General features: G+C 34.1%; 1 protein-coding gene across 1 annotated transcript in view; it reads left to right on the forward strand.

Annotated features, from left to right (window-relative positions):
- LRRIQ1 (leucine rich repeats and IQ motif containing 1) overlaps window positions 1-25,037 on the forward strand; it is a 133,797-nt gene that overhangs the window by 86,434 nt on the left and 22,326 nt on the right. The window contains 4 exon segments of the mRNA XM_077953101.1: window positions 4,918-5,097; window positions 7,615-8,064; window positions 11,669-11,870; window positions 22,020-22,139. Of these exon segments, the coding sequence (XP_077809227.1) occupies window positions 4,918-5,097; window positions 7,615-8,064; window positions 11,669-11,870; window positions 22,020-22,139 (952 nt within the window).

Raw genomic sequence — 25,037 nt, forward strand, 5'->3', positions numbered from 1 at the left:
CTCACAGTATTCTGATACTTCATTTCCAACATTCATCAACTTGTTCTGGCACTTTCTAATATGTTCATCATAAACTCTTATAAGTCTGCATTTAGAACTTGAGGCCAATCCATGCACTGCTCTGTTATGCAGTTCTGACGATTGTCCTTTAATAAGTAAGTAACATGAAGAAAATGTTTAAAATAAAACACTAACTCCAATCTGGATACTGATTACATAAATTACAAATTTCAAGATATTGTTATAGTCTTAAATATCCAAGCAAACTAAATGTCTACATTCAAAAGAATTCCAAATACTAAATCATTAGGAAACTTTTTATATAAAGGTGATGAACATAGCTTCAAAGTATTCCTAATGTAAAAATTTAACCTCTCTTGATCCACATTCCCTAGAATCGTTCCCCATACCTGAAATATTGTATGTAATATTTATATCAGTATCTATGACCAAAATATAGTATTTCATGATAAAATCACTACTTTGTTCCTTGCTGAGCTGGTATCAGTTCCATCTGAACAACTATTATGTAGTAACAGTTGCAACAACTAGAAACAAACCTATACTTCCATATTATCTTTGAATGTATTTATTTTTATTGTTTTTGTTTGTTTGGAGTATGAAATATTTGTTTTATTAAATAAAATATGCTTATAGTAAAATATATTTATCTGTTCATTTTTCTGATAAAACAAATATTTATATAAGATTATTGTGTTAAAATAGCTCTTCATTTTGTCATTAATTATTCTGCACAGAAGCCCCGTGTCTCTATGTATTTGAAATGTACTCTCTAAATTCAGAGTTCCAGGAATACTGTTCTAAGACACGGTCATACTCTTTATGTAAAATAGTAGAAATGTTAACCAGTGAACAAATTATTGTAATATAACTGCGGCAGTGCCACAATATTTCTTATTGTACTTAGATTCTTTTGTTGTTGTTGTTTGTTTGAGACGGAGTCTCGCTCTGTCGCCCAGGCTGGAGTGCAGTGGAGAGATCTCAGCTCACTGCAAGCTCTGCCCCCCGGGTTCAAGCCATTCTCCTGCCTCAGCCTCCCGAGTAGCTGGGACTACAGGCGCCCGCCACCACACCCGGCTAATTTTTTTGTATTTTTAGTACAGACGTGGTTTCACCGTGTTAGCCAGGATGGTCTCCATCCACCCTCCTCGGTCTCCCAAAGTGCTGGGATTACAGGTGTAAGCCACCGTGCCTGGCCGGGTTCTTATTCCCTAGTGTTTATAAAGAAGGCTATATTTAAAAAATAAAGCTTACCCCAACCTATCAGCAGTGTTATTTCATACAATCAAAGACGACAGTTTTCCTTTTTTCTTTCTTTTACTTTTATTTTAGGTTTTGGAGCAGATGTAAAGGTTTGTTACACAGGTAAACACATGTCATGGGGGTTTGTTGTACATATTATTTCCTCTTTGAACTTGTTTAGAGTGAACACTAAACAAGTTCAAAATATATGGACTCATATTTTCTTAACTTGATCAAACTATTTATTAGCAAAGCATCAAGCTTTTTATCTGCTTCATAATATTATAGATCATCTGATAATTACCTTGAAGAAACAAATCCAATTTATTTCTCTCTTCCCTTATTTAAATATTGACAAGAAAGAAAGCTTCAGTTTTCTTTCAGGGGAGGGAGCAGAGTGGGGGTTGGGAGCTATTTCTGTTCTCAGTACATGAAAAACTATGGTGTTCTTTTTTCTTTCTTTCTTTTTTTTTTTTTTTTGCTTTTATAGAGGAAAATGTATTTATCTATCATCTCTTGTGATAATTTTTAAATTTACTATTACTACCACGACTACCAAGATTATAACTCTACACAGAGATACTTTATTACTTTGGTTGGCCCTAGGCATTTTTGCCTTCATAGGCCAATTCTCTTGTAATATATATACATATGCTAAAATTAGATTTCACAACTGTTTGTATAAATGAATATTTCATCTGAGACTATACAATCTAGTTAGAGATCTGCCTGAAGTTTTGCTTCTTAAATCTTAACATTTTTAATAATCTCGTCTTGTCATTCTTCAATTGGTATTTAGGAATTGTTACTTTCTTTTTTTAATTAATAAAATTTATTTTTATAGTAGTCATAGTTTAACAGCAAAACTGAGTAGAAAGTACAGAGTTCCCATATACTACATCCCCATACATGCACAACCTTTCCTACTATCAACATTCTGCACCAGAGAGGTATATTTGTTACCATTAATGAGTCTACATTGACATTGTCACTCAATGTCCATAGCTTACATTAGAGTTCACTCTTGGTGTTTCATAATCTATAAGTTTGACAAATGTGTAATTACATGTATCCACTATTGTAGTATGATAAACTATAGTTTCACTGCCCTAAAATCTGTGCTTTGCCTATTCATCTCTGCCTCCCACCAACTCATGACAACTAGCGATCTTACTGTCTCAATAGTTTTGCCTTTTCTAGAATGTCATTAAATTGGAATAATATCGTATGTGAGAATTTTCATATTGACTTCTTTCACTTAATAATATGCACTTAACTTTTCATGGCTTCATAGTTCATTTCAGCACTGAATAATATCCTATTTTCTAGTTGTAGCACAATTTATTATCCACTCACCTACTGAATGACATCTTGGTTGCTTCCAAGTTTCGGCAATTGTGAATAAAGCTGCTATAAACATCTGTTTACAGATTTTTGTGTGAATATAAGTTTTCAATTCATTTGAGTAAATGCCAAGGAATGTTATTGCTGGGTCATTTGGTGAGATTTAATTTAGTTTTATAGGAAATTGTCAAATTGTCTTCCAAAGTGGCTATTCCATTTTGCATTCCCACCAGCAACGAATGTGAATTTCTCTTGCTCTATATCTTGACCAGCATTTGGTATTGTCAGTATTTCTGGATTTTGGTCATTCTAATAGTTATGTAGTGGTATCGCATTGTCTCATTGTTATTTTAATTTTCAATTTTCTAATGAATATCATGTTGAATATCTTCTTATATGCTGGCTTGTCATCCGTATATCTTCTTAAGTAAAGTGTCTGTTGAGGTTTCTTGCCTATTTTTAAATTAGTTTGTGTATTTTCTGATCGTTGACTTTTGTTCTTTGATATATTGGATAACTGTTCTTAATCAGATACATCTTTTGAAGTGTTTTCTCCCAGTCTGTGACTTGTCATCTCATTCTCTTGAGATTATCTTTCATACAGTAGAAAATTTTAACTTTAATGAAAAAAATGAATTTTTTCTTTCCTTGTTTATACCTTTGGTGATTTTTAAACTCTCCTTCCTGCACACTGACATACCTTTTGTATTTTATCTAAAAGTCATCATCATACCAAAGGTCATCTAGATTTTCTCCTATATTATATTCTAGGAGTTTTAACAGTCTATATTTTACATTTAGGTCTTTTATTCCTTCTGAGATAATATTTTGTGAAGTGCATAGTCTGTCTAGCTTCATGCTTACTCATGTGGATTTTGAGTTGTCCCAGCACCATTTGTTGAAAAAGACTGTTAGCTCTATTATACTGGTTTTGCTCCTTTGCCAAAGGTCAGTTAGCTGTATTTGTGTGGGTCTATTTCTGGACTTGCTATTCTGTTCCATTGATCTGTCTGTTCTTTCACCAATACCATACTGTCTTTATTACTATAGCTTCATATTAAGTCTTGAAGTCAGTTAGTGTCAGTCTTCTAACTGTTGTTTTCCTTCAATATTGAGCTAGTTATTTTGGATCTTTTGCCTCTCTATATAAACTTTAGAAACACTTTGTTAATATCCATAAAATACCTTGCTATAATTTTGATTTGGAGTGAGTTTAATCTATAGATCAATATGGGAAGAACTTACATCTTGACAATATTGAGTCTTCCTATCTATGAACTCCCCATTGGGATATCTCTTAATTTATTTAGTTCCTCTTGGATATCTTTCATCAGAGTTGTATAGTTTCTCCATAGGAACTGTTAGTTTCTAACGAGGGTATTGACTTTGTTGAAGGAGTTCACTTTTCCCTGTAACTATCAGCAGCCTGGTGAAAACAGACCTACAATCTCCTTGAGAATGGTTTCAGCTAGTAGTTCTAAGTGGCTGAGCTTGATGGAAAGTTCTTGCTGTCTGACCTGGCTTTTTCACAGCATTAGGGTTTTTCTTTTTTCTTTTTGTTTTTTGTTTGTTTGTTTGTTTTTGTTTTTTGAGATGGAGCCTTGCTCTGTCACCAGGCTGGAGAGCAGTGCCACGATCTTGGATCACTGCAACCTCCACCTCCCTGGTTCAGGTGATTCTCTTGCATCAACCTCCTGAGTAACTGGGACTACAGGTGGACACCACCAAAAATTGATATATACTTTTGTAAATACGTTGAAGATTTTTACCTTTATAATCCTTAGCAAGATTCAGGAGAAAGTATAATTTTAGATGTTCCAGATCATGATAAACAGGGTAATATCCTACCTCTCTTGTTTTAGTCTTACTCTCATATATTTTACTAAGAGAAACAGTCAGAATATACCTCTATTTCTGAAATAAAAGACAACTTTTGTTAAGATTATTATAGTTATCTTCTGTTTAAAAGTTTATCTAATATTATTATTCTTTTCATAATGCATCTTTTTACACTCCAAATTCCAGCGTGAGTTTCCAAGTTTCAATCTTTCATTTGTGTTTTAGAAGAAAATGGTTAAATAATTAACTCTAAAACTCTAAAACTTTGTATATGACCTGATACCAGGTTTTTTAAAGAAATGTAACAACAACAACAACAACAAAATCTAACTCTATCATTTTCCCTACAGTCACATTTTCTGAGATATATATCCTATGCTTATATTACTTAAATGATCAGCATATGGTATTTAGATATATACTCTCCTTATCAAGATCAGGATTATTAACTTTTTTTGTTGTTTTCAATAGGGATTCTCTACTTAAAGTGTTGCCAGATCTGAGAATCCTTAATGGCAGTATGCTAAACTCTGATTCAGAAAGCTACACTGAAGAACACAATCAACTGGAATCAGCAGGTTTCCTGGCACTTTGTCAGTCTCAGATTCGAGAATTCAACTTGCTAACTGAAAATTATATAACTGGAAAAGGGTAAGATTGTGATCTTCCCATTGTTGTATTTAGAATCAATAATGTAATTTATAAATATGATTTTTAAAGTATTCTGATTAACACAATTATACTTTTTAGATTAAAACAGTGTGTTTTGGGGATATTCTACCTTTAAAAAATTTTGGGCATCGTGTTTTTATTCTTGAAATGTATTAATATGTATTTTGAACATAACTTCAAATATTTAAATGCTACAATATTAGATGAAGTAAATGAAAGCATGTGGATAGCATCAAGACAAGAGGCAAAAATTCATCAATTATTCAGTCATAATTTTATTCAACAATTATTGTAGGCAAGACTATTTATCCCCAAATAATTCACAAATTAGCATAACAGAAAATTGGGTAAACACCTAGAATAGAGTGAGGTAAGTTTTATAACACGTGTAATTTATATTATACATTAAAATATCATACATATGCTTATATACTAAGGTATGATGGGAGCACAGTAGAGAAAAGCAGTCAGCACTTGCACCCATTTAGATTACAGAAGTTGACAGTAATCAGAATCAAATTTTGAAGAAAGAAAACTTCCTATTCCCCACCTCGAATTCTGAATGCATTATAATTGATATTTCTTTTTTTTTTTTTTTTTGAGACGGAGTCTTGCTCTGTCACCCAGGCTGGAGTGCTGTGGCCGGATCTCAGCTCACTGCAAGCTCCGCCTCCCGGGTTCACGCCATTCTCCTGCCTCAGCCTCCCGAGTAGCTGGGACTACAGTCGCCCGCCACCTCACCCGGCTAGTTTTTTGTATTTTTTAGTAGAGACAGGGTTTCACCGTGTTAGCCAGGATGGTCTTGATCTCCTGACCTCGTGATCCGCCCGTCTCGGCCTCCCAAAGTGCTGGGATTACAGGCTTGAGCCACCGCGCCCGGCCTTATAATTGATATTTCTAAAACTGTATTTTAAAATTTGCATTATGTCAGAAAATGTAAATTATAAACAAAAACCATTTTGTATTGTTTCACTTACAATGACTCTCCATTGCAATTGGAAAAATAACATGTACTTCTAAATGTCTAAATTTTCTTACTATATTATATTCTTAAAGTATTGTTATTGATACTTTTATACATGCTTGTCCTATGTAGAAGTTCATTTTCTGTTTAAATATTTTTGAACAGTCTATTTAGATTAAAAAGAAATCTCACATCATTAAAAATAATTTAAATTGTTATAAGTAGTGTTTAATGCAACAAATACTAAGATTATTTACATTTGTCTTTATGCAAATCTAAAACAATATTTACTTGTATATATGTGGTAATATACAATTTTGTACGTAAAGGTGACTCTTGACATTCCCTTGAAATCCAAATTTCAACATGAGATTTTAAATGCAGTCTTTGGACTATTTATTTCATTGCAACTTAAGTTTTATTTTAGCATTGAAAATGGAAAGACTATAGGAAGAAGGAAAATTCTTATTTTATAATATGTAAAATAGACTATATTTTATATATTTAATGCATAAGTGGTGGTGAGTTCAACAAGTAACCATAAACTCTTGATATGCTAATATCGAACCTTTTTTTGCATTATTAACCAATGAAATGAATAAAATACAAAACAAACATATTGGACGAGCCTATGCTAATGTCTAAAATTACCTTTGTGAACATAGGAACTATCAAATTGTCTACATTTTTGGAAATAATTGTAACTTTCATTTTGTTTGATGTGATTAACATTTTATTTTTTATATACTGTATTTTGTTTTCAGAAAAAAATTAAGGCAGCTTATGGCAATATATTAAATATAGCCAGAAAATATGTTAGAAATAAGCAAAATTTTTTAAACATGAAATAAAAATAAAAGAAGACAAAATGTAGCCAAGAATACTCATATAAGTGAAAAGTCCTTTACATTTGTTATTGAGAACTTCAAATCCAGGCAACATTAAAATTTGATTAATTATACAACTTATAAAATTCAAAAGCTAGAAATCCAATAATTGTTCAAGAGAATCTTAGCCATTTATGTCTTAAAGTACTTGAATTCTCTTTGCAGTGGATTATTATTTTTCCAGAGATAAATGGGAATAAAAATTTTCCCATAATGTAAGTTCTTTGTTTAAAAGTCCAGTACAAATATTTTGCATGGCAAAAGTCAATGTAGAAAGCACTTTTAACTTTATTTCATAAATAGCTTCTCCAAATTTAGTCAACCATGATTTCTCATGTTTATGGTAGTAAAAGCATGAATTTTTCTCATTCATTTGTACCAAAAATACCTAGAATAAAAATGGTCCTAAAACTTCCAGACATGTTGTCTGGACTGATGGATCTAAATTAACTAAACAAATGTTTTCACATTTTGTTATAAACGAGATCCATTTTTATATAAACAACTAGAAATAATCTATAATGAATGTTGTAGTGAAGTTTAATATTCATTTGAGGCCACACAGTGAAAATTTCAAAACTTGCACAAGTTTTAATATTTGCTGATACTATTCTTATTAAATGTTCTCATCGTTTATTTGTTCAGAGATGTATTTACCTTGGATACTGCAGAAAATCTCTGTCATTATTTTAAAAAATTGATGATACTGAGTACTGAATACCGACATGCACACGAACGAGGGGATGTAAATATCACCAAGAAAGATGAATCAGAAGCCCAGAAAAATCATTTGGCCCCTACAAACAGTGACAGCACTCTGCAAAATGGAGTCTTCTACTCTTGTGCACATGAAGATAATCCAGACTCACCAGATAATCCTGAGAAATGGATGGACTCTGTCTCCAGCCGCTCCCCACTAAGCAACTCCTCCACATGTGAAAATATGGAAGCAAGACATCAGGAAATATTAGTATGCCAGAAGAAAGAAAACAGCAAGGCAAGCAGTATTCCCACCATAAGAATCCCATTTAAAGAAGTAGAAATGACAAATTCTGTGCTGAGGAATCACCAAAATATTGAGCCTAATGAAAAAATGTAAGATATATAAATAATGTTTCTTCTATAGATGTATGTTTACTACTTTTGATGGATGATATTAGTCAACGGTACCTAGTAATTTGCTGAAGGATTTAAATCACAATCATATTTCATACCGATTCCATTATGTTTTCATGAGGTGCACAAATCATTAATTATAGTGCAGATTAATTTGATTAAATTCTGGTTTAATTTCTAGTAGTATTTAAATGAGTAAATGTGAATTTTTTTCTGCCTTGTAATATATTTTAAGGAGAAATAAAATACAATACTCTAAAAATAATAAAAACATTTTCTGAGTAATCAAGTATTTTAATTTTTAAAAAATATACCTTTGCAGGCTGGGTGCAGTGGCTCACACCTGTAATCCCAGCACTTGGGGAGGCCAAGGCGGGTGGAACACGAGGTCAGGAGATCAAGACCATCCTGGCTAACACGGTGAAACCCCGTCTCTACTAAAAAATACAAAAAATTAGCCGGGCGTTGTGGCAGGCGCCTATAGTCCCAGCTACTGGGGAGGCTGAGGCAGGAGAATGGCGTGAACCCAGGAGGCGGAGCTTGTAGTGAGCCGAGATCGTGCCACTGCACTCCAGCCTGGGTGACAGAGTGAGACTCCATCTCAAAAATAAATAAATAAATAAAAAATATATATATATGCCTTTGCACATGCCATTTATTTGCTCATTGATTTAATAAACATTTAATGAGCATCTTTGCATGTATTTTGAATGTATGTGCTATAACTTTTTGGCATCAATAGATCTATAAGGTAGGGCAATATTCTCTATGATTAATCAAGTAAACCCCCTTATAACAATTAAATAATTTTAGAAAGCTAATGACTAACTATTGAACAGCAAGGATTAGGTTTTACTTTGTCCTGTCAATTTCTTCTTGTTCTTTTTACTTTTGGCCTCAGAGTCAAGCTAAGAAAAGAAAAATTCCTCAGATTTAGTTTCTCTTATGAATTACTGGTGCTGAGCAGGGCAAATGTCAGAATACCACAGTAGCTAGCAAATCTTGCTTTTCCCACTCTTCCTTTTTTCAAAAGTTGTCAGGGTAAAGAGTAATTTTTTTCTTTTCTGGGAGCTAAGTAATTTGATATGCTGAAACTAACATATTTCCTAATGTAAATTTTTAATATTTATCAAAAGTGGCTTTAATATTTTCTGATTTGTGTTTTATCAGTTTATTTAATTGATTGCCTTTGCTCCAAACACTTCAAATGTTGCCTACTGAAATTTCATATAAACAATATTTTTAACTTCTTAATCCTAAATAAAATAGCCAAATGATGATAATAAGTAAGGAAGAAGAACTGAAAATACAGATTAAAGACCCAAAGAATAAACGGGAAGGAAAATGTATACCCGTTGCTGAATCTTAACACTCAGTGATTCAGGAGATTAATTGTTAATTGTGTAAGAGTTTCCTAAGAATTATTTACATGTGCTCTTATTCTAAAGACACTTTTGACATTATAAGTTTTGCCAAAAATATGATGATGATGATGATGATCATGGAGTTGTTTTTCTCAACCTGTAGTGCACCCTACATTTAGGAAACCATAAAGTCAGCTTCTTTACCTGCTTTCAATGTAGTGAAAAGCAGTCCATATGTTAGTGTCACTGAAGAAAATACCCCTCATCTACCTTCTATTTTTGTTTTCCCTGGGGAATTTTGGTGATATCAGGCTGAGGAATTCATGCAATCAATGACTTTACAAAAAATTCACAGTTACAGTTCATGAAACTTGCATGTGTCTATAAAGAAATATAAGGTACTGTCTCAGGTTTGATGTGTTTTCCCATAAGCCTTTTAATTTTTACTGGTTGCATATTGCAAATGTGTTTTCTGATTCTTTTCTTTATCACCCAAAGTGCCTATTAAAGGTGCTTTGAAATCCCCTAATCCATTTTTGTTCAAAAGATGAAGTAATGAATGGATGATTGAATGAATAAATGTGAATTATATTTATATCAAAATTTACAAAGTTATGTTTACCCTAGGAGGAGGAAATGATTTGTTGGAACATGAATATTTTTTCAAAGTACTGGAAATTCAAGTAGTATATCTTAGACCATGTATTTTAGCCTTTAACTTCAATATTCTATTCATAGTAAAACAGATTGGAGCGTTCTACTAACTTTACATTAAATGGTGGTGATGATAACAATGATGATGATAGTAATGCCGATAATAAGCCAAAACAGCAATAGAAAATGGCTTCATAATTCCTTTCTAATTTCCCAGAAATGTATTACTATGAGGAAAAAAAAGTGTGGTCATATCTAGTAGAGTTTATCACTTCATTCCACTTTGCCTTAAAATAAATTGTATGAGGAATGAAGAAATTTCATTGGATTTGGCAATTATAAAATTATTGAAAACTATTTCAAGGGAGCATTAGGAAATGGAGATACGCCAAGAATTACTTATCTTCTTTTTTTTTTTTTTGAGACGGAGTCTCGCTCTGTCGCCCAGGCTAGAGTGCAGTGGCCGGATTTCAGCTCACTGCAAGCTCTGCCTCCCGGGTTCACGCCATTCTCTTGCCTCAGCCTTCCGAGTAGCTGGGACTACAGGCCCCCGCCACCACGCCCAGCTAGTTTTTTGTAATTTTTTTTTTTTTTTTTTTTTAGTAGAGACGGGGTTTCACCATGTTAGCCAGGATGGTCTCGATCTCCTGACCTCGTGATCCGCCCGTCTCGGCCTCCCAAAGTGCTGGTATTACAGGCTTGAGCCACTGCGCCTGGCCTACTTATCTTCTTTTTAAGCCAAAGTCAGGAATTTGAAAAGGGAGTAAGACAGAATAGTCAGCACTTTGACTACACTCTTTACCTTGATAATATTACTCTAATAATCTATGTTGGGAAAGAAAAACATTTCTGATTAGTAAGAGTTAAATTACTAAACACACTGACAATCCACTTTTATAAATGATGTATATTTTAAATCACATTTTGCTACTGTTGCTGGGCAACTTAGGAGGACATGGAAAACACATAGCATTGATTCATTCAGTGCCTGAAATTGGCAAATAGGTGTGGACCACAAAAATGTAAGTATTTACTGCTGGGTCTGTAAGAGTGTAAGTTAACTGTTTGTGGGCAGAGAAGAAAGTGAAGCTCCTAAGCACCTGATAGGGTCCTTCCTCTTACAGTAAAGGCAGCCTTCTTCCTCTTACATTCGAAGGTCACTTCTCCACAATGAATAGGATTTTACCCTCTCTTGCCACGTAAACATTGGCTCCTACATGTGTTCCCTCTCTTCTGCCTCATCACTTTTTCCCGTTCTCTCTGGACAAATATCCCCAAGATGATACAAAATCTCTATAAATCTCCCTCCTTAAAAGAAACAAATGAAACTCCCTTTTAGCCACATACTCAACTATTGGCCCATTTCTTTTCTTCAGATTGGAAGGTTTTCTTACTATTTTTACTTCTATGACAATGGTTAAGTAAAAGAAGCGGTCTTATTTTTAAATAATACTTTATGTGTTCTTTGTTTAAAATATTGCTTAGGAGGAACTTTTATCTACAACTGTGTATTTACAGATAATAACAAATGTGTGTGTGTGTGTGTGTTTCTCTCCTCTTAATAGTATGGCAGCTGTGGTCATCCAGTCATACTGGCGTGGTTACCTCATGCGCAGACAGATGCATTTCTCCACAAGGCTATGTACTGCTGCAACAGAAGGACTGCCAAATTCTTCCATCAAGAATCAGACTATTTTAAAGAAAGAAAAAAGAGAAAATATTGTGAATATCCAAAAACAGAGAGAGAAGGCTGCTGTTCTCATTCAGGTTAATTTCAATCTTTTGGTAACATAGTTACAAAAGACTTATTAGTTGTCTTTCATGGTTTATTCTGTATTAAAAATAGCCTCCAAGTTTCAGTGATTACAGTTATGTAGACTTATTTCTTATTCAAGTGACATGTTGGCTGCAGGTTAGCTGCAGGTTGGCTGTGGCTCTGCTTGGTATCTGGATTGAAGGAATAAGCCTTCAATACAAAACACTATTTGCATGACTGAAGGTCAAGCTGGACCACACAACCATATTTAAAACTTCTCATCAAGGCTGGATGTGGTGGCTCAAGCCTGTAATACCAGCACTTTGGGAGGCCGAGGCAGGAGGATTGCTTGAAGCCAGGAGTTCAAGATCAGCCTGGCCCGCAAAGAGAGGCCCCATATCTGAAAAAAAAAAAACCACAAAAATTAGTGGATGTGGTGGTGCACACCTGTAGTTCTAGCTACTTGGGAGGCTGAGACAGGAGGATTGCTTGAGCTCAGGAGTGTGAGGTTGCAGTGAGCTGTGATCATACCACTGGGAATACAGTGAGACCTTGTCTCAAACAACGACAATAACTTTTCATTAAGCATGTCATTTGTCACATCTGCTAACATTTGATTAGCCAAAGCAGGTCTTACTTGGCCTTGATAGCTATTTCTATATGTTTGAAAATCTACCAAAATAATTGTTAAAGTTTTTCAAATACTTTCGTTTAAAAATTTAGAAAGCAAAGAATTAACAGACTTGACTCAATCTCACCAAGACCAGGGTTTTTGTTTTTGTTGTAGCAGTGTAAAACATTACCAATTTATTACCTTAAAATGTTTGTAACTCAGAAGTCCGAGCACAACATGGATGGATTTTCTGCTCAATGTCTCACCAGTCTGATATCAAAGTGTTGACTTGGACCTTAGTTCTCATCTAGGGCTTGGGTCCTCTTCCAATCTAATTTGTTGCTAGAAGAACTCATTTGCTCACAGCTGTAAGACTGAGGTTCCCAGTTTCCTTCTTTCTGTTGTCCAAGGACTTCTCTCAACTCTTAGATGCCACTGGCAATACCTTACCAACTGGTTCCTACAGGCAGTTGACAAAGTATATTCCAAGGTCCGATTTTAAAATGAAGTTCATCTTGATCACACTCATTTTTAAAAATTTATTTACTCATCAAATTTTTTGAGAAGCTACGACTTGTCAGGAATTGTTTTAGGCTCAGGAAATAAAACTTAAAATCAACAAGATTCCTACCTTCGTGGAATTTATATCCTGGTAGAGGACGCAAATATAAACTAAATAAAATAAGATCTGTAGAAATTCATGGTATTGTACCCAAGTTGAATGATAACAATTAAACAAAATTTAACATTTCCCTTTATTCATTCAGCAAATATTTCTTGCTACAAAAATCTTTGTGGCTTACATTCTGTTGGAATATGCAGTTAATAAATATGTTCGCTATGAGAAATATTGTGGGTGAAAATATAAAGCAGGAAAAGTGGGATGGGAGTATGAAAGAAAAGTTTATCATTTTAGATAGGATGGATGTGTAAGACCAGGAAATGTGACACTGGAGAGAGATTTAGTCATTAGACATCTGTGGGAAGAATATTCCAGGCAAAGGAACATCAGATTCTAAGGCCATGATTTAGTAGCCTGCCCACAGTGTTTAGGAAGTAGCAAGAGGCCCGTGTAACTAGAGAATGATGAAAAGGAGCAAAGTAGGATTTATAAAAGGTCTTATATGATATGGAAAGACATTGGTGGAATTTGAACAGTGGATTGACATGGTCAAGTTTACTCTGTGTCACAATTATACTATAAGAGAACAGAGGCAGAAGCAGCAAAATCACTTAGCAGCCTATTAGAGTAAACCAGGCAAGAGATAACATTGACATGGACCCGAGTATCAGCAGCGGAGGTGGTAAGACTATCACATTCCAGAATATATGTTGATTTTTTCTTGAGAGTAAATACATGAGAGATAGAGAGGAATCAGGAATGTCTCCAAGGTATTTAGGAAAAGCAACTGGAAGAATGGCCTTAAAATTCAGAAAAAAAGAAATTACCTTTCCTCTCAAGTTCCTGGCTCTTAATATTAAAGACATAGCTTTCAAGAGAAATACCTTTGCTGAGCTGCTAATCAATGTATCCAGTATTTCTGTTTACTTAATTTGTCTATACTGTACTCCTCCTGAGAACAGTGCCTAGGCAAAGCTGTTTTTCTTACCTGATAGAGGTGGGAGTGAGGAGACAGTAATTGATTCAAGGAAACTCTGAGAAAAAAATTAAAAAAAACCCTTCACTTACTATCTCCAAATGTTATTTTGCTACATAAGGAATGTAGATGCCATGCATCCAAACTCCTTCCTGTCATCAGTGGATGAACAATACATTTTTCAGCATTGACAGTAAATAACTATTCAACTTTTGCTTCATTCCTCTCAATAAAGAGAAGGTTCATTACCTTATGAAATAGTCTAGTTGTGACTGGTATCTCTGTTGTGAGTTCTTTGGTTGAGCTTCTTTGTATCAGTAACAAAAGGAAGCATCATTCAGTCTTTCTTCGTAACTTTAATTCTCTTTTGTACATCCTGTTACTTCAAATCATTGAAGTGAACTCCATTTCCACATCTGCTAGGAACAATCATCTAGCTTCTTAAATGACTCATCTTAAAATATGAATTTTAGACTGTCTAAACATTCTGAAGTAGTACAGTGTGATTAGGCAGAAACAGCCGGGGCGTAACAAGGATCGAAATGAAAGATTTCATGAAGGATGTGCCAGAGACTGCTCTCTGTTCACCAAAACCACATTCTTCTCTTCTTCCTGGCATAGAGCCAAACTAGATTTCCAAGCTTTCCTTGCAGTTGATTGTGGCTCTCAGAGTTCTAGTCATTAGAATGTGAGTGGTAGGCTGGGCGCAGTGGCTCATGCCTGTGATCCCAATACTTTGAGAGGCTGAGGTGGGTGAATCACTTGAGGTCCAGAGTTCGAGTCCAGCCTGGCCAATGTGATGAAACCCCCATCTCTACCAAAAAACAAAACAAAACAAAACAAAACAAACAACAACAACAACAAAAACTTAACTGGGCATGGTGACAGGTGCCTGTAAGCTACTTGGAAGGCTGAGACATGAGTATCTCTTAAACCCAGAGGGGAAGGAGGTTTCAGTGAGCTGAGATCACACCACTGTACTCCAGCCTGGACAATAGAGTGAGATCTTGTCTCAGAAAAAAAATTCATTGGTAGATTTGTGCATCACTTTATCACTTTCGGGTCTACCCTGTAACATCTCCCACAGACACTCCTTCATTTCATTTTCCCTTTCTGGTTGGCTGAAATGGAGACAGCCTCTGGGGCATCCTTGTTGGAACTGAAGAGTGCAAAGTCTGGCTTCCCGAGTCACCTCATGTTAAAGTGCTGTCCCATTGGCTCATTTACTCTCTCAGTGTTTGTTATGTGATCAAGAGATAAACTATTTTTTTGGATTATAATACATTTTTACTCTGTTATAGCACTTACCCTACCCCACTTAAAGGATATGAGCTACACCTTAAGAAATAGTAGGACTCAATGTAGATAGGTAAGAGAAAGGAATTCCAGGCATAAAGGACAGTGGAAGTAAAATAACATAGGATTTCATGTTACTTAACACAGGATTTCATGTTACTGGAATGATAGTAAGCTTCAGCACAACAAGAATACCAAAAGAACTAGAATCTTAAGAGAATGTAGGAATAACATGGTGAGAGTTGTGTGCAGTTTCAACAAGGAGCAAGTATATAGTATGCTATGGGGGGTAGAAGTTGGTGATAGTTGGAGAACAAAAAGATGTTAGATATGTCCAATAGAGAGAATTGTCAGGCCAGAGAATTGATTCGAATGTATGAGAAAGAGAGATGAGTTCATCATAGATAGATTATTAGGATAAAAATGTGACTTCGTCAGAAATAAGTAAGTTAGAAGAAGAATCTGAACATTACTTACCCACATGTTTACATGACCATTATTTCTGATAAACTAAATAGAGATGGCTGGGACTTGAATTTCTGACCCTAAGCAGATTCATGAGGGAGATATCTCTGTGTGACACACCAGAAAACACACACGCTATGTATTTTATAGTCTGGAGCTTCACAGAAGCCCTGACCCTGATGATTTGAGCAGGACCCATTGGGAGCCACAGTGAATCAATCCTTGGCTCATGCCACTTAATGCTGGATTAAAGGTTGCCTTTGCTAGCTTCTTTTCACTAGGTCTGCACTCAATCTTGATATCATTTTGTTGGTATTTTAAAAAGGGAGGAAGGTAAAAAAAGATAAGATGATTTTAGGAGGAAAGATAATCAAGAGAAAGAGAGCATGTTTCCCTGATTCTTGGAACCTTTCCAGGACAGGGTTGGGGAGAAAGTTATATGCAGTGTACCTCCCTAGCAGGAAGAAGCCACTTGGCCCATTTGCCATGTTAGGAGAAGGCGTTCTGAAAGAAAACAAGTAACTGACAGAGCATAAACACCCAGATATGAAAATCTAAGACTGGGCCTGGTGGAGCATACCTGTAATCTCAGAACTTCTAGAAGCCAAATTGGGCAGATTGCTTGAGCTCGGGAGTTCAATATCAGCCTGGGCAACATGGCAAAACCCTGTCTCTACAAAAAAATACAAAAATTAACTGGGCGGCGTGTGCCTGTAGTCTCAGCTACTCAGAAGGTTTTGGCGGCGGATCTCTTAAGCCTGGAAGGTCAGTCAAGATTGACAGTGAGTCAAGATTGCACCACTGCATTCCAGCCTGGGTGACAGAGTGAGACCCTGTCTCAAATAAATAAATAAATAAATAAATAAAATAAAATAAAAATAGAACAAAATAGAAATAAAGATAATTTTTAAAAATCTCCAAATGAAAGAGGTAAAAGAAAAATAGTGTTACTTATCTCTGAGGTAGCTTGCATGTACTAGTCATCCAGACCATGTGACATGCCAATCATAAAGAGGGCAAAGAGCTGATAGTATGCTCCATAATGGGTAAGTTAAAAAGAGTAATGCCAATTTCTTAAGCAATGCTTTAAATTTTATTCCTTATTACACAAAGATGTCCTGTTTTTTTCTGCCACCCAATATTGTTCAAGTTTTTGGCTCATATTGACATCCTTTCTCATATTAGAAGAACCTTAAGCTCCCTTAAGAAGCTAGAATTTATTTATAGGAACTTACAAAACAGAGGAATATTATCTACATTGAAATTCATTTTAGAGGTAAATATGATTAAAATTAAATCAACTGTATTTTTTAAATTATACAATGTTAAATATCACATGATTTTCTTATTTGTTAAACTAAGTGAATGAAGTTGTTAGAAATAAAGCATCAAGGAAATTGGGGGAAATATATTTATTGAGTACATATTATCTGATAATCACATGCTTCTCACTGTGTTTAAATTTTCTGGTTTAATCTACGTGGCAATCCTATATGACTTTTATATTTTTCCCTTTACAAATAATTTTCACCTTTCTTGAAAATATTGATAACAATCATAGTTTGAGTTAGAATTTTGTAGACTGGGCAAAAAGAAAGCTCTATCAGTAAAAAGCAGAAAACTTAGTTTAGGCAATAAATAGACTAGATAACATAGCCCCTCCTGGACTCTCAAACCTACTTCACACTTTCCTGGAAAAGAGATCTCAGTATGTATAAATGGAATCTGAAACCTGACACATAAGCAACAGCAAAATAAATTGTTGTTCTTCTGAGGGAGTGACAATATATTTCTTACTTGTCCTGTGGTGAGGTTGCCTTGGAGAGAGCTATAGGAGGCTGCTGAAATAGGTGGTGAGGTTTGATTGAAACAAGTTTCTTCCAGAAAGAGAAAGTGGGACTGGGGGTAGACGGAGTGGATATGTTTCACGGTTTGAAAAGGATAATTGAATTTTCAAGCCAGACATGTTGGGTGGGTAAAGGAGTAGAGTTATGCGGAACTAGCTTCTTTGACAGTGCTTTCTCCCCACTCAGAAAGTACGGTAGGTAACTATACCTATTCCTAGAAGCCTGAGTTTCTCACAGCTTTTTGGGAAGAAGGAAGGTAACATTGAAAGGCTCAAGTATTTATCACAGGCTGAGAAAAGAAAATCTCTACTACACTGTATCAGAGAAATCGGGCTATTAAGCATAATTAAGAACAGGGTTCACCACTTGTGAAAAGCTTATAAATTCCAATACAGTAGTATCACTGAGGCACAGTATGCCCATCTGTATCAGCATCTTCCAACTCCTGCTCAGGACCACAGGCTCACGACTGTTGGCAGCGGTAGAAGTTATAGCACAGCTTCTGATTTGAGTAGTACAAGACCAGTTAGTCACAGAATGAGAGGGGAAGAATGCATAGAAAACAGCAGTTGTAGGCCATTGCAGAAATCTTGCTCTACTGAGCTTAAGCCAGAACAAAGGTATAAGGAATAACATTCAGGCTATTAATTTTGCCTGCTGATGGTATCTTTAGGTTGGTGGCTCCTAGGCTCCATTATGCATATATATTCAAATGGTAAACACACAGTGGGAGGTCTTTAGGATACCCTATTTAAAATAGCAATACCTCCCCAATGCTCCCCATCTCTTGTGACTGTTATTTTTGTCCATAGCATTTATTTACCATACAGTTTAGTTTCCTTATGTATTTTATTCTCAGTCTCAGTCCCCTTTAAAATGGGAAGTCCATGCTTAGAGATTTTTTTGTCTGTTTTAGTCACTGCTGTGTCATGTGTGTCTTGCATATAACAGACGTTCAATAATTTTGAAATCCATGCTACTTATCTACCCTCCTTGGTTTGTATGGGATGGGCTCCATGGAAGAATACTGTTCTTTTGCATTTCCATCAAGAATCATGATTATGTCCTTAATTGTTGGAAATTATGAATGACAACCAGCAAAAGAAGCTTGTAAGGTCACGTGAAGCTTGATTTCTGACTTTAGGTAATTATATTGATTGTAAGAAAAAAGGTAAGTGCACCATCTGTGATTTTCTAAACATTTAGTTACAAAACATTTCAAATGCACAGAGAAGACCCAAGACTCCATATACCTACCTTAAACATGAGTTGAATAACTTGTCAATGTTGACTCATTTCAAACCACTTAACATCTTCCTCCACATCACTAGATTATTTGAAATAAATTATTCCTTTCATAAATATTTTAGCATGAATTTCTATAATTCAAGCAATTATATTGCTTTGAATATAATTGAAATACATTTCCAAGCTTAAAAATAACAATTATTTTTCACTATCACCAAATATGATACCAGTATTCAAAATTCCTGTACCATTTAATACGTTTGTTTGCAGATTTTTCTTAATCAAAATACAAGTCATCACTCAAACTTTTATTTTGTATGTTAAGTCTTTTATTATATAGCAACTCCCTTCTTTTTCTTGCAATTTATTTATTGAAGTGACCAGGTCATTTGTCCTATAGGGTTTTCCAATTTCTTAATTTTGCCAAATGCATCCTCATGACATCATTTAACATGCTTATCATTTCCTTGTTTTATGTAAATTGATAGTAAGATCTAATGTTTGTTCTGATTCAGGTTTGATTTCTTTAGCAAGAATATTTCATAGGTGGTGGTTGTATTACAAAGAAGAGGTACATAGTATCTGGTTGCCTCTCTTTCAGGAATGTTACTGGCCATTGGTAAACATTGCCTAGATCAATTATTTTATTAATGGTTTACACAATGATGATACTTGATATCTACTATTCCTTATTTATTAACTAAAGTATTCAAAAATTACAAACAAAGTCTTTATCTATTCAACTATTTACTTATCCTAAGGTACAGTTCATATTGGAAAGGCAGGTTAAATGCTTGATATTAATAATTTTCCTTTACCGATTTTTAGATTAATGAGGTCTCCTAGCATCCTCCAAAGGTCACCAAAATGGGTACTATGATAATAAACACAAATTTGAAATATATGTATTTGATTTCATTGCAGTTAGTATTATTATTGCTGCTTAAATGGTGGTCTTTTATTTGGCCAGTGGTAGTCTCATCAAGTTCACTTTTTGCCATGATTTAGTAGTCTTTAAAATTGTCCTTGCTTGCTAATGTGACACAGTGTTCCAGGTTCATTTGGCATACATTTTGCCCCAGGCCTAGAATCAGTCATTTCTCTAAAGACCGTTGGTTTCTTTAACGGAAATGACATATAGAGCACCCCATCTGGATTTTAGAAATACTTGTTTCTACTGGTATAGTTATTATTTATATAATGTAATTACATTGTACTTAGTTTTCAAATAGATACTTTTAGGAAACAAATATACCATGGGTACATATTGATGTTTTAAAGCTATAGTTAGGACTATAGAATTTTACTTATTTAATTGTATATTTGCATCTCTTTTCTTCTATAGAAAATCCTGATTTTTACTGACATTATCATAATTGCTTTTTTTCCTTCTCTCCCTCACTTCTCCTACCATATGTGTATGTGGGTATGTACACACACATACATATACAGTGGAAATAAAGACCACATAAATGAGAAAACAATGGGCTACTTAGAGTATATGCTAATGAGGGAATCAGCCATCATCACTTGCCTTTGGCGTAGACCCCAAAACATGGAAGGGAGTGGGAAAGTTTTTAGTGGAAAAAGGGAAAGCTTCAGGTATGCTCTATTGGAGGTTGTTGGCATGGGGAAAGTGGGTAAGGAGAGGCTAGAAGTAGAGCATCTTATGTTATTGTTTTGAGAAGCGTATTTGGCTTTCTCTGGTTGTTCCGGAGTTAGAAGCAGAGTAAAAAGCAAGGAAGCTGGGTCATTGATCAAGTTTTGACCATTCTTGGCTAATGGCATCCGGGATTATTTGATGCAGGTTATGGTTTGGCTTCCTATGCTGGCTGTTAACAAAGGTTTGGGTGACTGCTATTGTCATAGATGGTTTCACTGTTTTGTATATTTCACTTCTATCTCTCTCTCTGTCTGTGTATATATATTTCAGAATGAAAATACCAATCTTATTACTAACAATATGATTACTGAAAACCATTTTAAGATCTCTTTTGTGGTCAAACTTGTCTTCTGAGTATATTTCACCTGAGTGAAGCCAAATAAATGTATTTTAAGTAACTTTAAATAACTTGTATGGTTATTCCACAGCATAAAACATTTTTTATATTTTAGGTACTTCTTTCTATTTCATATTTACTTAATTTGTTTCACAATTTTCTTATTTACTTAATTTGTTTCACAATTTTCTTAAGCATGTGCATAATTTGAAAGTCTAATCCAAGCAAGATGTATTTAGAGAAGTCTGGCTTCTATTGCTACACATTCTACCCCATTTTATGCCTTTATAGGTAACCATTTTTAACATTAATTTTATAATTTGAACGTTTTCTGTGTTTATATAGACTGCAATATATATGTTTATGTAACATATATGTTTATAAACAGTTTTTCATCGATAAACAGTAACATGGAAAACACTTATTTCTCCCTTGGTTTTCACACAATATATCCTGAAACTCATTCTCCAGGAGCATAAATATATTATTTATATTTATAAATATAAAGATATTCATTTTTATAAGCTACATTGTACTTGGAGTTACAGTTAGGAAAGGTCATCCTACTCCAGGATTATTGAGGAATCTGAGTGTTTTAAATTTTGTTGTTTTATGCTTAATGTATTTAAAAATGAAATTAGTTCATTGTTATAGGCCATAATACTCCCTGTGTAATATGAATCCATTTATATACGTTGATGTTTTCCTAATTGTATTTTAATTTATTTTATACATAATCATTTGAACATTAGCAAAGTGGGTTTTCCTTTGTATCTTTTTCTTCTTAGTTTAGAATGGGTCCTGGAGGAATTGTAAGATAATTGATTGGTTGACCTACATGTGCAGTTGAGAGAGTTTTAAAGATTCTTTTTTGCTTACTACAAGGAAAGTCTCCTGAGATTCAGAACTTTAGACACATGTCGTCATTTAATTTATCTTTCAGTTTTAAGTGTCACATAAAGTTCAGAAAAGAGATTATTATGTCATTAAACTTAGGTCTAAGATGTTTTATCTTCCTAATGGGATAACACAGATAATCTGGTTTAGGGTTTGATCTATAACCTTGTATAACATACTTTACATTTTTGTTTAGGCAGCTTGGAAGGGCTTTATTTTGCGAAACAAACTGACAGCAGCTCTAGAGGCTATTAAGAATGAAGAATCTGATGAAGAATACAGAGAAATAGATTTAGAGGATTTTACATTGGATGAAGTAAGTGTGAACTACAGTATATAAATACTGGTCTTAAAATATGTTTAGTGTACTATTTTGAAGCTAAACTAATTTCTAAGGTGTTTATCCTATTAATATTGTTACAGATCTTTTTCAAATAACACCTGAGAAAGTGTCTTAACATTGAAAAACTTTTCCTAACATCTTCATTTATCCTGCAAACTTGTATAGTGTGCAAAGGTAGCAGTAAAATATTTTACAAGAGTGTCTTTGTGCCCTTCAACCATATTCTCCAGTTATCAAAATTAGGGAATTAACACTGATGCACTACTATGATCTAATCAACTTTATCAGATTTGTGAGTTGTCTTAGTAATGGCCTATATTTAGTCTGAGATCTAATCCAGAATCATAAGTTGCATTTAGTTGTCATTTTTTCTTAGTCTCCTTTAACTGGAACAGTTCCTCATCTTTTTTCTGTATTTTACAAACTTAATACTTTTAAAGACTACTGAAAAATTGTTTTGTAGAGTATCTCTGAATTTGTACTTGTTATATAGTTTCTTCTCATTGTATTCAGGTTATGTATTATTGGTGAGAATACAACAGAGGTGATACTGTGTTCTTCTCGATGTATCATTGCAGGAAGGTGATGAAGTTTCTCAGGGCATAAAATTATCCTAATCTGCATTTGGCTTAGCTACCTAGTTATAAATGCCCTGCCTTAAAAGATTTTTGTAGGAGGATGGGATATAAATTAATATAACTCTAAAGGTCATATGATATAAAAGAGATTTTTTAAAAACAATTAAAAAATGTTTTAATTACATAATTAAAAATGCTTATCTTTTATGCTAGAAAAAAGCCTATGTTAAACAAACATGAAACATACACATTTCTCTTTATTTTCCTTCATCTACCTATATGACCATCATTTTTCCAAAGTTCTCCTTATCTTTTTAAAACCTGACCATGAAGTTTATACTCTGATCATTGTAATCATGGTAGTCTTATGTAGCAGATATGTGAATGGAGTTCTAGTTAATTTTTTGCAGCGCTTAGCCAAGGTTCATGAGAAATGAACAAGGATGTGATGGTGAGAGAGAAATCCTGTGAAGATTCAGTGGCTCATCACAGCAGTGGAATTTCTAGGAGTGTAATAAACTGGGACATGTGGGCATTACCTCCAAAGTAAAGGGTGGATTGTTGCTTCATGTAGTTTCCACCACTAAGAAGAAGAAGTTGGTAAACCTCTTTAGGTTCTAGAGGCTGCGTAGATCATGCTTGGGAATGATGCTCCAGGTTTAAAAAGGGCCCAGAACAGGAAAGATCTCTTCAGCAGGCCAATACTATGTAACAAAACGGGCATCAACTGTAGACATTCTGTTATTAAATCATTCAAAAATATGTGTAAGAATACATTTATTGTATCTTAATGAGCTTCAAGATTCTCTTACCAGATGCCATCTCACAATAACTGGTCTAATTTATTTCTGGAAACTTTAATGTGTTAATAGGAAAATGAAATGGGAGTGGTATCACCACATGCCCTAACTGCAAGAGGTAAATATAGTCTTCTGTTTGCATGTGTGAATATGTGACACATCAGTGAGAATTTTGATATTCAATTGTACGGTATTTTTCAAAATTCAGTTAGGAGACTTGAAATCTATTTTATATGTTTTCTCAATTTTTTTCTGTCAAACATGATTTACTGAAAGTCTCCAAATTTTATTGCAATACTGCATTATGAATTTATGAAAATGTTATCAGTAAGATTATGAAGATGAAGCTGTTGTAGAGGCAGAGCACTATTGCTCACATCTGAATTGTTTTCATAGGCATAATCATACCTTAAAGAAGCCCTTAAAAATTCAACATTATTCTATTAGGTTAGGAAACTGCTTTTTTGGAACATGCTGCTGATTAGCACGTTTCTAGAAATGTCAGCGATAATATTTTTAGTTGATATTTGGATAGTATAATTGTAAAATCTACCATTATTCTGCACTCTTCATCTCTCAAATCTTAAATGCTCAAATAAATTGAACTGTTTCTTTCTTCACATTCCTTATAAGGTCAGCTATTTATTCTCAGGAAAAATTGTGTTTTTACTTCTATGTAATAATAATAATAATAATAAACCCTAGGTATCATGACGACAATGTAAATGCTTTTAAAATACACTTATATGCAAAATCTTTCTGCCTTACTTTCTAGTCTAAATTTATCTCCAGTGTTTTAAAACTGAATTTAATTTACCTTGTTTTTGAAGACATTGAGTAAATTGAAGCCTGCTTTCCTCACTTCAGTTTTCCATAACAAACCTCAATATGGAAAATACTTATGAAATACAATATTTCATAATGACTTGTATTAATTAGAGGTCAGTTTCTGTTCTTTCTAATGTGTTAATACTGACTAAAATCAAATACTCAAAGCATTTTGGAATATCTACAATAGCAAGACACCATGAAGATTTTGTTCATACTGGTCTTGTACATTTTCAGTTGGATTTGTTCCTAAGCATATATAGAAATACAATTTATTTTTGTATATACACCTCATATTCAACCACTTTGCTGAAATCACTTATTAATTTTAATAGATTATCTGTCAAATATTTTGAATATACTATATACACAATCATATCACTTGAGAATGACAGTTTTCTCTTTTTTTCTAATTCGTATACCTGTTATTTATTTTTCTTGTCTTATTATCCTGGTTACTACTTCCATTACAATGTTAAATAGTGGTGTTATTAGCAAACGTCTTTTTCTAGTTCCTTGTCTCAGGGTGAAAGCTTTCAATATTTCACCACTAAGTAAGATGCTTCCTAGAGGTTTCTTAGAGAAACTCTGTATGGTTTAAGGAAGTTAACTTCCTTAGAATCTTAGAGATTAAGATGCTGCTGCTGCTGCTGATAATGATGATG

Source organism: Macaca mulatta, chromosome 11 (assembly GCF_049350105.2).
Source record: "Macaca mulatta isolate MMU2019108-1 chromosome 11, T2T-MMU8v2.0, whole genome shotgun sequence".
Taxonomy (NCBI): domain Eukaryota; kingdom Metazoa; phylum Chordata; class Mammalia; order Primates; family Cercopithecidae; genus Macaca; species Macaca mulatta.